Consider the following 13,972-nt stretch of genomic DNA (forward strand, 5'->3'; position numbering starts at 1 on the left):
GAGTGCCTTGTGTAGCCTGATATTTCTCAAATGGACATGGCACGTCCATGATTTATCACACACATGTTAAGCACATGAATAAGTCAAGAAATGTGTCTGTAGTGCAGCAGGTATTTAAAAAGAGCAAAATCAGAGAGAGTGAGAGATATTGGAGCATGTGAAAGTGCGCAACTTAATAAAGTTGGTTTTAATTTATAAACTAATTGTTAGGGTAAGAAATTAGCCCTGATACTCCTTTGTCTGGTGACAGCTGCTGCCCAGAATGTCGCTTTCCTCTTTGCTTAAGAGTGAAAGTAACCAGCTGTGTTTTAGTGGCATTCCTATGTTAAGCTTTCTTTTTTGCCTCCCCTCCCCCCACCTCCTCTCTTTTCCTTCTTGTCATTTTGAAATGCCTGCTGTCATCCCAGAGCCTGCAGTCTACTGCTATGGTCCACTCCTCTGAAGAATACATTTGAGCATTCCTATTTGTGAGGCAAGAGGGTATCCATGCAGTGAACGAGTGAGAAAATTCCTTTTAAAATGTCTAAAATAAATAGTTTAAATGTAACATTTTTGTAGAATGTCACACCTGTTCAGAACAGAATACGTTATTCCACATTATCCCAGAAGTTGCTGATTTAGCTGGCAAGTTCCAATAGCCAGTGGCTTTACACAGAAAGCGTTCCTCCCAGGTGTCTATCCTCAGGACTGGAGAATGACTTGAACAAAACACAAACACAGCCACAGGATTTTAAGGAAACAAGCCTCGTTTGGGATACAACCTAAACCAGCCCCTTACAATCTGGCTTTGTGTTCCGTTTCTTCCAATGTTAACATGTCCCCTGTTAACATCCTTTTTCCTCCTACCATTAGATCTTTTTTTTCTTTTAGTGTAAACTGTTAGTTCCTGACAGCCTCTTTCAGAAACTACTACTCTTTCCATATGTTTCAGTGTGTCCCACCAAAGTTTTGAGCCAGGTCCAGGGTAAGAGCTCTGTATGCTGACATGATGCTCTTGGATCTGGGGCTTGATACAGTCCCAAGTTCCAGCTGTCTGGAGAAAAAAAGAAAGAAGGGTGAATTCCATTCAGTTTGATGATCACTTAATGACTATACAGACTCAGGTAACATTTCACAGTGCATGTCATAAAAATATATTGAGTATGTAGTACTTAAACAAAAGGTGCAAAAACACATTCAAAAGTACAGTGTTAGTTTAACTACATATCCTGGAGATTAAAGGGTAAAGGTCTGTGTGTGTGCAACACTCAAGAGTGGGGTGATTGTATCTGGGAGAAGGAGGTGTAGGGTTTAGCAGGTTTCCAAAGTTGTCATTAAAATATAATGATTTCCTTTCTCTTCCACAAGCCTTATGAGCCACCTGACACAATGTTCTGTTTGTACCCTCTTTGGAATGTGCTTAACCTTGTAATGACTTGTTCTAGCAAAATATTATATATGGTGGCAGCTTGTTTAACTGCAGTTCATTAAGGGAGTACATTGTAATGCAATCAAATAAAGTTCCCTATTTAAAATATTTCAACTCCTGATTTTTATAAGCAATGGTAAAGAATAAACCATTGTTAGATACCAACCTGGGATGGAGGGGAGAAGGAGGGAGATGGGGAAGAAAGTCACACATCCGAAGAGAAATGCAATGGTTCTTAAAGAGAAAATTTTAATAAAAGTTACTAAGGCATACGGATGTACCTCCACTTCCATTATGTAGGACTGCTGAACAAATACAATGCCAGTAGATAGTGGTGTTTTGGATAAATCAAAAAGTGAGAGCTCAGTCACTAAACCATCCCTATATTGGTTTCTCCTTGTTCTAAAGTCAAGCTGAAAGAGAAATTTTTGTTTTTTGTTTTTGAGAGAGAAAGGAAAAAAAATCATTTTTTGTGAAAGATGCCAGACAAAAATAAACCACTAGCACTGGAAACATGCACATTTCCCTAGGCTGTTCTATGTAAAACGATACTTTTTAACATATAGGTGGTCCCCACAGAATGAAGAAGGAACGTTCAAATCATAGAACACTAGAACTGGAAGGGACCTCGAGAGGTCAGGGACTGGACTCGATGACTTCTCGAGGTCCCTTCCAGTTCTAGGGTTCTATGATTCTATGATTTGAATGTGCCTTCTGCATTCTGTGGGGACCACCTATATGTGGGAAAGTATTTTTTTACTTCATGTTAATTCAGTTTTTGGTCTCTCCACTAGGCCTTCCAGCAAGATTGCCAATGATTGGTAGTGGTATTTGCAATTTTGACATTGATACGCTTGAGAATTGGATTGTGATCTTCAACTCATTTTAGGTAGCTCACAATCAGACTCCAGCTGGTGGTGTCTTGTTGTCACTACAGATTTGGGATGAAAATAGTGACGTTGGGAGGGGAGACTCAGTATGTCATTACCCAAGCAACCAAACCCTCAATTTAAAAACATAAATTTATTTAAAATACATCCTGCCATGCCAGTCTCTTTAGAGATTCCCTATAGAGACAGGAGGCATGGTGTCTCTAGGAAATGGGATAGGGTTTATTCAAGATTAGATGATAATGTCGTCAGATCACAATAAATGAAAACAGTCTCTTAAGAAAAAACCAGTTCAATGAAAACCTGCATTCATGGAACATGTTCAGTAGCTAGTGCTCTTCCTGGGCCTCCTACGCACTCTTGAATAAATCCTGTCCAAATCACTAATTTTCCACCCATGCTACCTGAACTTACTTGAAATGTTTTATCCTTAAAGATACAATTTTGCATGCCAAGTGGGTTCATCATTGTTTGAAGACAATGACCCACATTTTTTTTTTTTAGATTTAAATCCTATGTAACTTTATGAGATTTTTAATGAAGTGTAATTTGTGACCAGCAGGACTAAACAAGGAACAAGATGACTTTAAACATTTCACTAGTTGCATATACATGGCTTCCTGAAGTTAATTCTGAACTTTCCCTCTCTTAGGAAAAGGAAATTTCACTTACAGTATGTACATCTGTAAACCAGTCACATATGAAAACAATAACCAAGGAATAAAAAAGTCAATAAGTAGATTTATATACATCTGCTATTAAACGGGAAGAAAACAAATGATCTGTTGGGGTCAGTTTCTCTGGGAAATCAATTTCAGCAGAGTTTTATTGTCCTCTCTCCTACCCTTCATGCTATTCACTTACACTTTTAACAGTTCTGAGTGAAAAGGTTTTTACACTTCTGAGCTTAAGCTCCCTGGATCTCTACAGTCCATACAATTAGTTACGTTTTCAACATCCAAGTCCCTAGTTGCCACCAAAGTCCACCTAACAATATTGAATGCACAAAGTACATTTCCCCTAGTAAATCTATATTGCATCTTGCCTCAGTTCCCCTAATATTGTGAGTTATGTTAGTGCATGTTAGCAGCATAGAGTGGTCATAAACCAGTCATACAGTACATAGACAAATAATAGTTTTATGGATGTACACATTGCACATGTGTATTGAAAATATACAATCTTCTTTACTCATGAATGAAAATTTATCTCTTGGTACTCACTCACGAGATACATATGTGATAAGATTGTTCTCAAAAAACACAAATCCCATATCGTGAGAAAGTTGAGGTTGATAATAGATACATCACACCCTCAATACAAACATTAATACACTGATATATGAGGCTTTATCCAACACCCACCAAAGCCAGTGGAAGTTTACATGTCTTAACTTAAACAGTTTTCTTAAGTCTTATCTTGAAATCTGTATACATTTTCCTAAGTAAAACAGTTTCATTTTGTTGTGTTAAATGAATGTTTGCACAATCCACTTCACAAAATGCCAATTTTAGCAAACTGTACTGATAAAATAGTCTGTGTTTACATAGACCAAAAAGGCTTCATTTGATAAAGTATATTCAAAACCTTCTAGCACTTCAGAAAGTAAAATCCAAATGGCATATTAAGAAATTGATTCTTATTTCTTTGTTTTTAATTTGAACCAGTCCTCCACTGGAAGGGCACATTATTTTTGGTAACTGAGAATATTCAGGTTCGAGAGGAATTCTCAAGTTCCCTCTTCTTAAGGTTTGAAGGGCCTATAGAATTTGCATATCACTGATGTTCTCATCTTCTTAAAAATAGTTTATATTGGCAGTGAACCCACTTCTCATTTTTGCTGGATTTCATGTAATGTGAAACAATTGGAATTCTGTAACTGTGCTGTTCATAATACGTGAAGAATAGATTTGCCATATTAGGGCTTGGTGTGCCTTCTAAAAAACTAATTGATTCCTCTAATTGGTTGCCTCTAGTCTTGGGCCAGTTTCTCCTCTCATTTACTTTGGTTCTTTTATGAGAAACTATTAGCTTTACATTGATAAAGCTGTACTGATTTTAATGGCATTAATGCTATTTTGTATCCGCATGAGAGCACAATAAATTCCACTGCATTCAAAAGAGGTACAAGCAAATTTTAAGAACTGAAAATCGGTCACCTTTTTAAAGAAATGTTTTTCAAATATATTTCATTTTTCACGACTTATTAAAATGCACTCTGGGAACATGTAGAAAAGTTCCCAGACACAATTCCACACAAATAGAGATAGGTGGCAAAATCTGAAACTCATTCAAACTAAGGAATCAATTTCAGGAAAGCACTTATGCACACACTTACATCTATTCCTATTCAGGACATCATTTAGAAACATGCTTAACTTAAAACACATGTAAGTCCCATTCACTGCAGTGGACTTAGGCATGTGCTTAAGTGATGTCCTAAATAGGAATGATTTTCTGACTTAAGGTACGTCTACACAGTACCCTTCATTCGAAATAAGCTGTGCAATTTGCTCAACACAAATTGCGTAACTTATTTCAAGTGTATTTCAAAATAGCTTATTTTGTAATTTCAAAATAACTTGCTATTCCGAAATGCCCTCTACAAGGATTACTGGGGTGTCAGAATAAGCCTCCCATTATTTCAAAATCCATTTTGAAATAACAGGCTGTTTCAATAAACAAGGAATAGCTATTTTGGGATACTTCTGGTATTCCAAAATAGCTCTGCAGTGTAGACTTTTCCTTAGGGACCTAAGAAGGGACTTAAGTCTAAATTGCTGCCTCCCACCTACTCATTCCCTATTTCCAAGGACAGACTGGACACCCCATTCTCAGATTATCTAGAAAACAGAACATTTCTTTAAAAAGTAATTTCCACTCTTATTATTGTTTAAACTTCTTTCTGCCCCAAAATATGGAGAATTCAGTTAATCTTTAAAAACAAACAACTACTCCCCAAATTGTCTAGACAAGCTATTTCTGCAGGAGCTGGAGGTTAATATTTTTTTTAATGAAGTAACATTTGCAGCACTGTTAAAGGAGGCATCTTAGTAGTTTAAACATCAGGTTTGAAATTTCTGGTTTTCCTGTCAGGTGAGGTCCATACCCAGGTATAAAAGTTTCAGAGGGGGGTAGCCATGTTAGTTTGTGCCTGGAAAAAACTTAAAAAAACAACCAATATTCTTGTGGCACCTTAGAGACTAACAAAAAATGTAGATGGTATCATGAGCTTTTGTGACCATGTCCACAAAAGCTTATGATACCATCTACCTTTTTTTTGTTAATCTCTAAGGATATGTCTAAACATCAAAGTTATTTCGAAATAACAGCCATTATTTCGAAATAACTATCCTTGCATCTTCACAGCCAAACCGCTATTTTGAAATTAAATGGAAATAGTGGAGGGCTTATTTCAAAATTGGTAAACCTCATTCCACGAGGAATAATGCCAATTTCAAAATAGCTATTTCTAAATAAGTGCTGTGTAGACACTTATTTCGAAATAGGGGGCCTCCAGCCTTCCCAGGGTGCCCTGGTGGCCATTCCAGCCTCAGCCAAGAACACTCTTCTCCCTCCCCGCTCCTCAGAGCCCTTAAAGGGGTAGACTCTGGTCATAGTGCCTGTGCCAGCTCCAAGCCTGCCAGCCCTGAGCCAGCAGTCACTGCCCCTGACCCAGTGGCCCCAAAACATGAGCCAGCAAGCCACTGGCAGCCAGCCCTCCTCCACTCCCCAGGAGCAGTCTGCCAGCTCCCAGGAGCCTGCCACAGCCCAGAGAAGGAAGGCACCTTCCTGGTCCAGGGTGGAGATCATGGACCTTATTCAGGTTTGGGGGGCACATCCCCAACATCCATGATCTCCGCACTAGATGGAGGAACGTGGCCGTCTATGGCAAGATAGCTGCCAGCCTGGCCACCAAAGGCCAGAGGCAAACCCAGGAGCAGGTTTGCATGAAAATCAAGGTGGTCCAGTGAGACCTCCCCAATCCTGAGCCCTGAGCTTCCCCTCCCCCTTCTTTCCCTTGCTTCCCCCTTCCAGATTTTCCCCTTCCCTCTCCCATCATCTCTTCTCCCCTCTCCTGCCTCCTTTCTCCAGTCTCACCAGAGTTTCATCCCCTCCCCCCCCCAGTTTTGTTAAATAAAGAGAGTTTGTATTCATGAAAATACGTGTATTTTATTTGACATCAGGAAGGGGGGTTAGGGAGGGGTAAGTGGAAGGACGTGAGGGAGGAATGAGGCACAAGCCCCCAGTGGGGCAGACCAGGGAGGCTCTTAGTGCTCCTCAGGGTGGAAGCTCTCCCACAGGGCCTCCTGGATACAGACAATCCCCCGATGACCCTCCCGGATGGCATCCTGCAGATGGTGTAGCCAGGCTCACAGCAACACATCCATGAGAAGCACCAGAGTGCCCAGAGGCAGTTCTGGCTCCATGTTGCAGAGTGCTGTGGTGTCCTAAGTGAGGGCAACCAGAGCACACAGAGATAAAATGCTTTGCTATCCCTCATCGAGTTAGGCAAGCAAGCAGGGAAAGCCTTTAAACACAGGCCTTAGATAGACTCAGGCAGCAGCCACACAAAGTAACTCCTGACCTGATGCCCTGCCAGACATGGTTCCAGCCAGCCTTAAATGCGAATCAGCATCCACTCAGTATGGATGCGCTATTTCGAAATGCATTTTGTGTGTAGATGCGTTACTTCAGAATAAGATACTTCGAAATAATGCTGTAGTGTAGACATACCCTAAAGTGCTGCAAGATTATATCCAGGTATAGTCAGCTATAGAGATACACTATGCTGTGGGTTGAATGTTTCAGAAGAGACTAGTACTGTGTTTGGACATTAAAGTTCTATAGAAATATGTCTGATAGCATTTTTGCTGGGATTAAATTTTCCTCTCTCATCAATTCGATAGAATTGTGAATATACCTCTTAACTGCTATGTATGTACACTAGATAGTTTCTAAGGTGCTTCAGGATCCACAGGGCAGAGAGAAACTATATGCATGTAAATTGTCATTGATAAATGCATAGCAAACACATTTCTAATAAACTGGCATGAGATGTTACTTGTAAAATCCACAGAGATGTATAAAAAAGTTTTAAATTACACATTATCAGAAATGTTTAACAAATGTATTTTTAACAATTACAGTAATTCTTCATTTAACACTATAGATATGTTTCAGAAAATTATCGTGTTAAGTGAAAATGTGTTATGCGGGGTCAATTTTCCCCATTGAAAATAATGGAAAAGGTGGGGATTGGGGGAGAAAGGGGACTGGGTTACAGCAGGGATGGAAGACGTTTGGCTCTGGGGAAGGAAAGGGGAGGAGAGGGAAGGGGGATTGGGTTGGGAGTATGCCCCTGTGACGGGTCTGCTGGGACCCGCACTGCGTCCGGCGAGGGGGGGGGGGTTGACGGGGAACGGCGCGGTGAGCGGCGAGCCCTCCACTGCTTTGCAGGGAGGTGGGGGAAGCCCCACGCAGCTGCCAGCAATGGTCCAGCTGGGGAAATCATGTTATTCCAGGGATGGTCGTGTAATTCAAAAAACGTTCCCTAAAAAAAAAATCATGCTATTGCAAAAACGTGTTAAGCGGGCACGTGTTAAATGAGAATTACTGTATATCAGAAAGCTTTAATATGACCACTATGTACAGAAGTACATATGATTATTTAGATCTGTCTCAACAACATATTATAGTAAATCTTACAATAATTTATTAGAGAAAAGCCATTTCTCTTAATCATTTAACTATTAATAATGTTCATGAATGTTAACTTAATGAGAAACCATACCAGCTGGGGTATTGGGCTTGATATGCTGTTCAAACACAAAAATGACAAATACCATTAATTAGAAAGGCATAAATATGACTTACAAGGGCATAAACGCAGCAAACAGGAGGGGATGACTTAACATAGGAGTTTCTGTACTACAGCAGTCCCAAGTCTAATCACACTGATATTTTGCCTCTAGCATTGACCTATTTATGCAAATGTGGAATTATTCAATGATGTATATTACAAACCAATCCTATATACTTTGCTTAATGTTTTTCAACAACCATAATGAGATTGTACATCTGGTCAATATGAGGAAAAATTATGATAGGTTCCTCACATGCCCCCCAAAATCCAGATTAATTAGCAGCCTAACTGTAAGATACATGTTTACTTAGATTTGAATTGAGAGAGCATTTCTGAAATGCAAATTTAGGGAGTATATGTGATTGTATATAAAAATATTGTAGGTAAAGTGTTTGACACTGGTGGTCGTATTTTTCTCTGTTCTAGTCCTTTAAATAAATTAACAAAATCAAGTATGATTTTTGAAATGCAGTTTTTATTTCTTTGTTTTGTTTGTTTTAGTCAGAGCAATATACCCGGTATTTAGATGTTCTTCTGCAGCACTGGAAATGCAAACTTAAGAGCACTATGCTAATACTTGGGAATGGATAATAGCTGAACTTAACAAATCTACAAACAGCAAAACTATCAAACTTGCCTAACTTATGATGGCCAAACCTTGACAGAATAAACCCAGTGAAGTAAATAGAAGTTTTGCCTTAGATTTCAAGAGTCCAGGATTTCAGTACTGGTTTGGAAAAGCATCCAAAAAATGATGGTTTCAAGCTTAATTGAAATTCTTTATGTTGGAAATCTCATGAGATCAGGATTTTTACTGCCAGACCTCTAGTACTTCCAGGTTTTGGATAGTGGTTAGTGGGTGGCATGCCATAGCTTGTCATCTGTATTTGTGATTAATGTATCTCACAAATAAAATTACTGGCAGTATAAGTTAAATCACATGTACTTTGAGTTTTAGATTTTTTTTTATTTTAAAAAGGAACACTGTAAAGGAAATGTGATGTGTGTGGGAATTATTTGCCTCAGGGGCATCCCTACCAAATACTCTAATAAAAAAGGATGTATTCTGCAATATGCTGATGATTATTATTAACTTTGGATACCATAAGACTCCTTGTATGTAATGTATTCCAGTCCTGTCATATCCTTGTATATGAAAATGTTATCAATGATCTGCGGAGCCTGGTAATAATAATACTGCAACATTATAACAAATAGGTAGTACTGTTATTTGGGGGAATTTTTTACTATATCAAATGTATTTTATTGCTTACATTATAGTAGCAGATTGAAAACATCTGTTGTCTTGCCACTAGTCCGCCAGTAAGGCAAAGTCTCAGCTCGCTTTCCTTCAGGCCAGTATGCCTCAAGGCATGTGTATCAAGACTATAACCCAGCTGCTGAGTATTGATACAGGGCCAGACTTATACTCAGGAGTCTTTTAAATGGAAACAATACCGCCTTGCCAAGGATTAGAACAGTGATAAACTCCATTTGCTTTTTCTCTCTTCCCTACCTTCCTCTTCTTACAGCCCCATCCCCCATCACAACAATTAGGAAAGAGCGGACATCCCGAAATAGTGTCTCTCTCTCTTGGCAAGAACCTGAGCAGCCTAATGGAATCATCTTGGACTACGAGGTCAAGTACTATGAAAAGGTGGGAGGAAAGGATTGAAGGGGAGGTGTGTGCACTGAAATAATTTTTTCTTCCCTTCACCAAAGCTACTAGGATGCACCAGTTCACTCGCTCTCAGTGGCAACTAAATATTGACACCATTCAATATAATAACTGTAATGGATTATTAATAATCATTAATTAATAATACAGATATTATTATGAGAATCTGAAAAAGTTGGTAAGTAGTCCTGTGCATCAAATTCATATCAGAATGTTCCAAAATGAGAGTAAGGATCAAAACAGGTGAAATGTAAAGGAACCTTTTTCTTCTCAATTGCATTGCATTTACTAAAATATACTATTTTTCCACTAAACATGCACTAAAGTGTTGGTGTTCCAGTGCAGCATACACAATGTTTGCACAAAAGCGAATGGAGAGGGATTAGAGCTCTCTGTTTACTTTCCTGTTAACAATCACATCACTCTAGTAATGCACTGTAAAGACTGGGAGACCGATTGTGAATAAGTGAATGTTGATAATTTGTGAATAAATTAATACATGCAAAAGAAGGAAATAAAACCAAGGAAGTACACCACTTGTGTTATTTTGACAACAGCCAATACCTTGTATATTTTCTAAAAATAATGTCGTCTCAGGGCTTGTCCACATATGCAATTTAATCTGGAGTAAAGAAGGCTGCGTTATTTTGGCAGTTAGTTTGACATAACGGTGAGCTGGAGGACTTTGTACTCCAACTCCTGTAACCCTCATTTCACAAGCAATAAGGGAAGTCAGCAGAAGAGTGCTCTACCTTGGACTTCCTGCGATGTAGACAGCACAAAAAGCCGAAATAAGCTATTTTGACTTAAGCTACACAATTGACGTAGTTCAAGTTGCATAGTTTATTTTGGCAACAGCCCTGCTGTGTAGATGAGTCCAGAGAGTGTAGGTTTAAATCTGAAAAACTCTTCCTAATTAACTCCATGCGTAGATGCTCTTATTCCAGAATAAGAGTACCTTATCATGAATTAGTTTAATGTAAGTGAATTAAATGAAGAGTTAATATATACAATCACTTAGCTCTTGGCAAGCAGTTTATAGAAGTGTTAAAAGTGAATTTTTATCATTTTTCTCCCACTGTTAACATTGTAGTATCCACACAGCTATGGGAGTAGTACAAAATAAAGCTGCAATTTCACAAAGCACTTAAGCATGTGCTTGACTTCAAGCATTTGAGTAGTCTCATTGCAGTCAATGGAAAGATGCATTTGCTTAACACAAAGCACAAATTCTTTGTTGAATTGAAAACCTTGAAAATCCTTACTCTCTCAATTACTCATTCATGCAAATAGATCGTATGAGTCAATATAGCTACTCACTGTTTTTAAAAGATTGCTACTCTAGATCTTAAGGATGCCCTAATTTGATGTACAGATACATAGAACCTGGGGGGCATATATTGTCATCTTCTAAATCAGCAGATATCAATATATTTGTGAAGAAAATTTGCAACTTTTTTTCATACGGATAAACATATGTACATAGTGACTTGATTATAATAACTTGTGCAAATTCTTTTGAAAATGTACCCAGAAGGCATATATGGCAACTAGGTTATAATAGCAATTTCGCTAGATTCAGATAGCTGTGCCCCTCAAAAGTGTTTTTTTCCATTTGTGTAGCAGGTTAATTTTTAAAAAGCAAAGATAAAGACAAATAAATATGATTGTGATCTTGAGAGTAGAGACCAAGTGATATACAGTCAGTTTTAATCACGTTCAAATTCCAGTTCCATCATTTTTTGAGATAGGCCATGTATATGCTGTTAATTTTGTAAATGTTGACATGCCAGTGTGCAGGTTAGATTCTGGATGAAGAGGGAATATTATTGCATCTGTATATTGCTTTTGAAGAGATTTCAATTTTTTTGTTCCTTATGTGTGCTAGCCATAACAGTTGCATAAAAAATCCTTTTAACACAGTGTAAAGACTGGATATGAAAAAAGAACATACATTCTCACTAATGATGCCACTGTAAATGTTAAACTTAGCTGAGGTACCTTCAATAACACGTAGATTAAAACCACCCAATTTTAATTGCACGTGAAATACTAAGAACAGCAGAATTTTCTCCCTAATACAGATGGTATCTAGCATATCATGAGGAGATGCTTAAGCAGAATACACTTAGTGGGTCATGTTTTTAATTTGTCAACAAACTGAGTGTTTGATTAAAATGTCTGCCTGGAACAGACTTTCTTTTCTTTTTGTATATTCCTGAGGCTTCTGGTTAATAGAGTGCAGTATCTCTGAAGTTATGCTTTCTCCCCCATGGAAGATAAACTAAGGCTTGTTTATGGTGTTACTCTGATTTGACTACTATTAACATAAAAATTGACACACAAAACATATGTCTTGCATTTACCATAGTTTACCATAAACTAGCATACTATGATATCCACCATACCACAGTTTAAAATGTTTATTTACTGAGTAGCATTGAGTAATATAGTGAATACATGTACTAAATATTAAGCCATGACCATGTGTTCTCTTTTCATGTGCCGGGATGCATAAGGAAAAGTTTGAATGCATAAAAATAACAAAATCAGATCAAACTGACTATCCATTCAAACTATATACACATATATTGTTTTTGACTATTTTGCCTATATTATTTAAATGTTTAATTAAAAGATGTGTTTTGTTCGTAGGAGCAGCATTTCTAGATAAAAAGAATTGCCAATTTATTTTCCATTATTAGTCTGACATCAAATTTACCACAATAGAGATGTAAATTGGACTAGATTTAAGACCCTAATTTTAGAAGGTAGGCCTACTTTTTGACTTGTGAGTAGTCTTACTGATGACAGTTAGGTCATTCACATGCTTAATATTTGGTACATGCTTCAGTATTTTTGTGAATTGAAGCTTCAGTCTCTAAGGTTATGTCTACATATCACATTATACCCAGGCTCAGACTTAGGTTTGAAACCGATTCCCCTCTGATCCACAGAAATCAATTTAACTTAGCTTCTAAGACCCTGCTAATAGAGATGGTGGATCATAGCCCATGTCCCGCTGTGACTCAGGTCCAAGCCCTGACATTTGCAGTGTGGATGCAGCTCAAGCTGCAGGTCTGAGTTAGGTCTGTGTAATGCAGTATGGACATTGATTGGTATAACTCTGAGTCCTTGGTCCAGCAAATGTAAAACCAGGTTTAAAATGTGGGCTTGGAAATGGCAAGACCACAAGCCTCGGTCCTACAACCTGGGTTTACAGAAAGTTGTAGACATACTCTAATGCTGTCCTAGTTATAGAAGTATCCGTGTGAGTAAAATAAGCATGCCTCGGTCCTGAGAATATGAGGGTACTGTAGTTTCCAAGTTCAGTATTGGTACTTTAGTACTCAGTTTAATACTTGATTGTATGAGTATTTACACAGTACCTTCCAAACTCAAGGTAATGCTCTGTGAAACTTCACAGTGCAATGCAAAGCTAGGTGAGTATGCCTCCTCTCAACATTCACATGAAACTCATTTCACCTGGGAAAACCAAGCAAAAATCATTGAACTCAGAAAGTTTTGCTTTGAGTTTTGAATGCTTCCAAGCAGTAAAGCAACTTTTAAAATAAACAAAAAAAAGTTCCCATGAACCTCTGTGAACAAAAGCAATTGAGTGCCCCACGGCTCCCCACATGTATGGCACCTGTCCAGTGCTTTTTCTGAGGTGGAAACCAGCTGCCATTTTTAGGTAGCCAAATGCTGGTTCAGCACAGCATAGGGTAAGTACTACAAAGAGTACAAAACAGAAAATGCTTAAATCATTGCACTATGTGGTTACAGGTGAGTCTGAGTCATTTTCTCAGCAAATTTAATTTTTTGTAAGGTATAAAATGTACCCAGATTTACTTACTTTTACAAACAAAACATGTTGTCAGAAAATAAATAATTAAAGTGCTGTTATAGAGATTGGTCTTTTCCATTTTTTCTGACAGAGTGCTTTGTGTGTATACTGCTAGCCATTATATATGTGTACAAGTACATATATGGAAAGATATGATAATTACGTACAATTTTTAGCAGAGAGAAACAAAGCAGCTACATCTTACCTCTCTGATTCTTACAGCCCAGATCCCACTCAGTCAAAGCCTCCACTGACATTCGAGTGCTTTGGCATGAGAGGGGAC

General features: G+C 38.1%; 1 protein-coding gene across 7 annotated transcripts in view; it reads left to right on the forward strand.

Moving 5' to 3' along the window:
* EPHA3 (EPH receptor A3) overlaps positions 1-13,972 on the forward strand; it is a 324,232-nt gene that overhangs the window by 244,433 nt on the left and 65,827 nt on the right. For all 7 annotated transcript variants that reach the window (XM_075908782.1, XM_075908777.1, XM_075908769.1 and 4 more), the window contains one exon: positions 9,697-9,821. In XM_075908782.1, coding sequence (XP_075764897.1) covers positions 9,697-9,821 — 125 coding nt within the window. The remainder of the gene's footprint in view (positions 1-9,696; positions 9,822-13,972) is intronic.

This window comes from Pelodiscus sinensis, chromosome 1 (genome assembly GCF_049634645.1).
Source record: "Pelodiscus sinensis isolate JC-2024 chromosome 1, ASM4963464v1, whole genome shotgun sequence".
Lineage (NCBI taxonomy): Eukaryota > Metazoa > Chordata > Testudines > Trionychidae > Pelodiscus > Pelodiscus sinensis.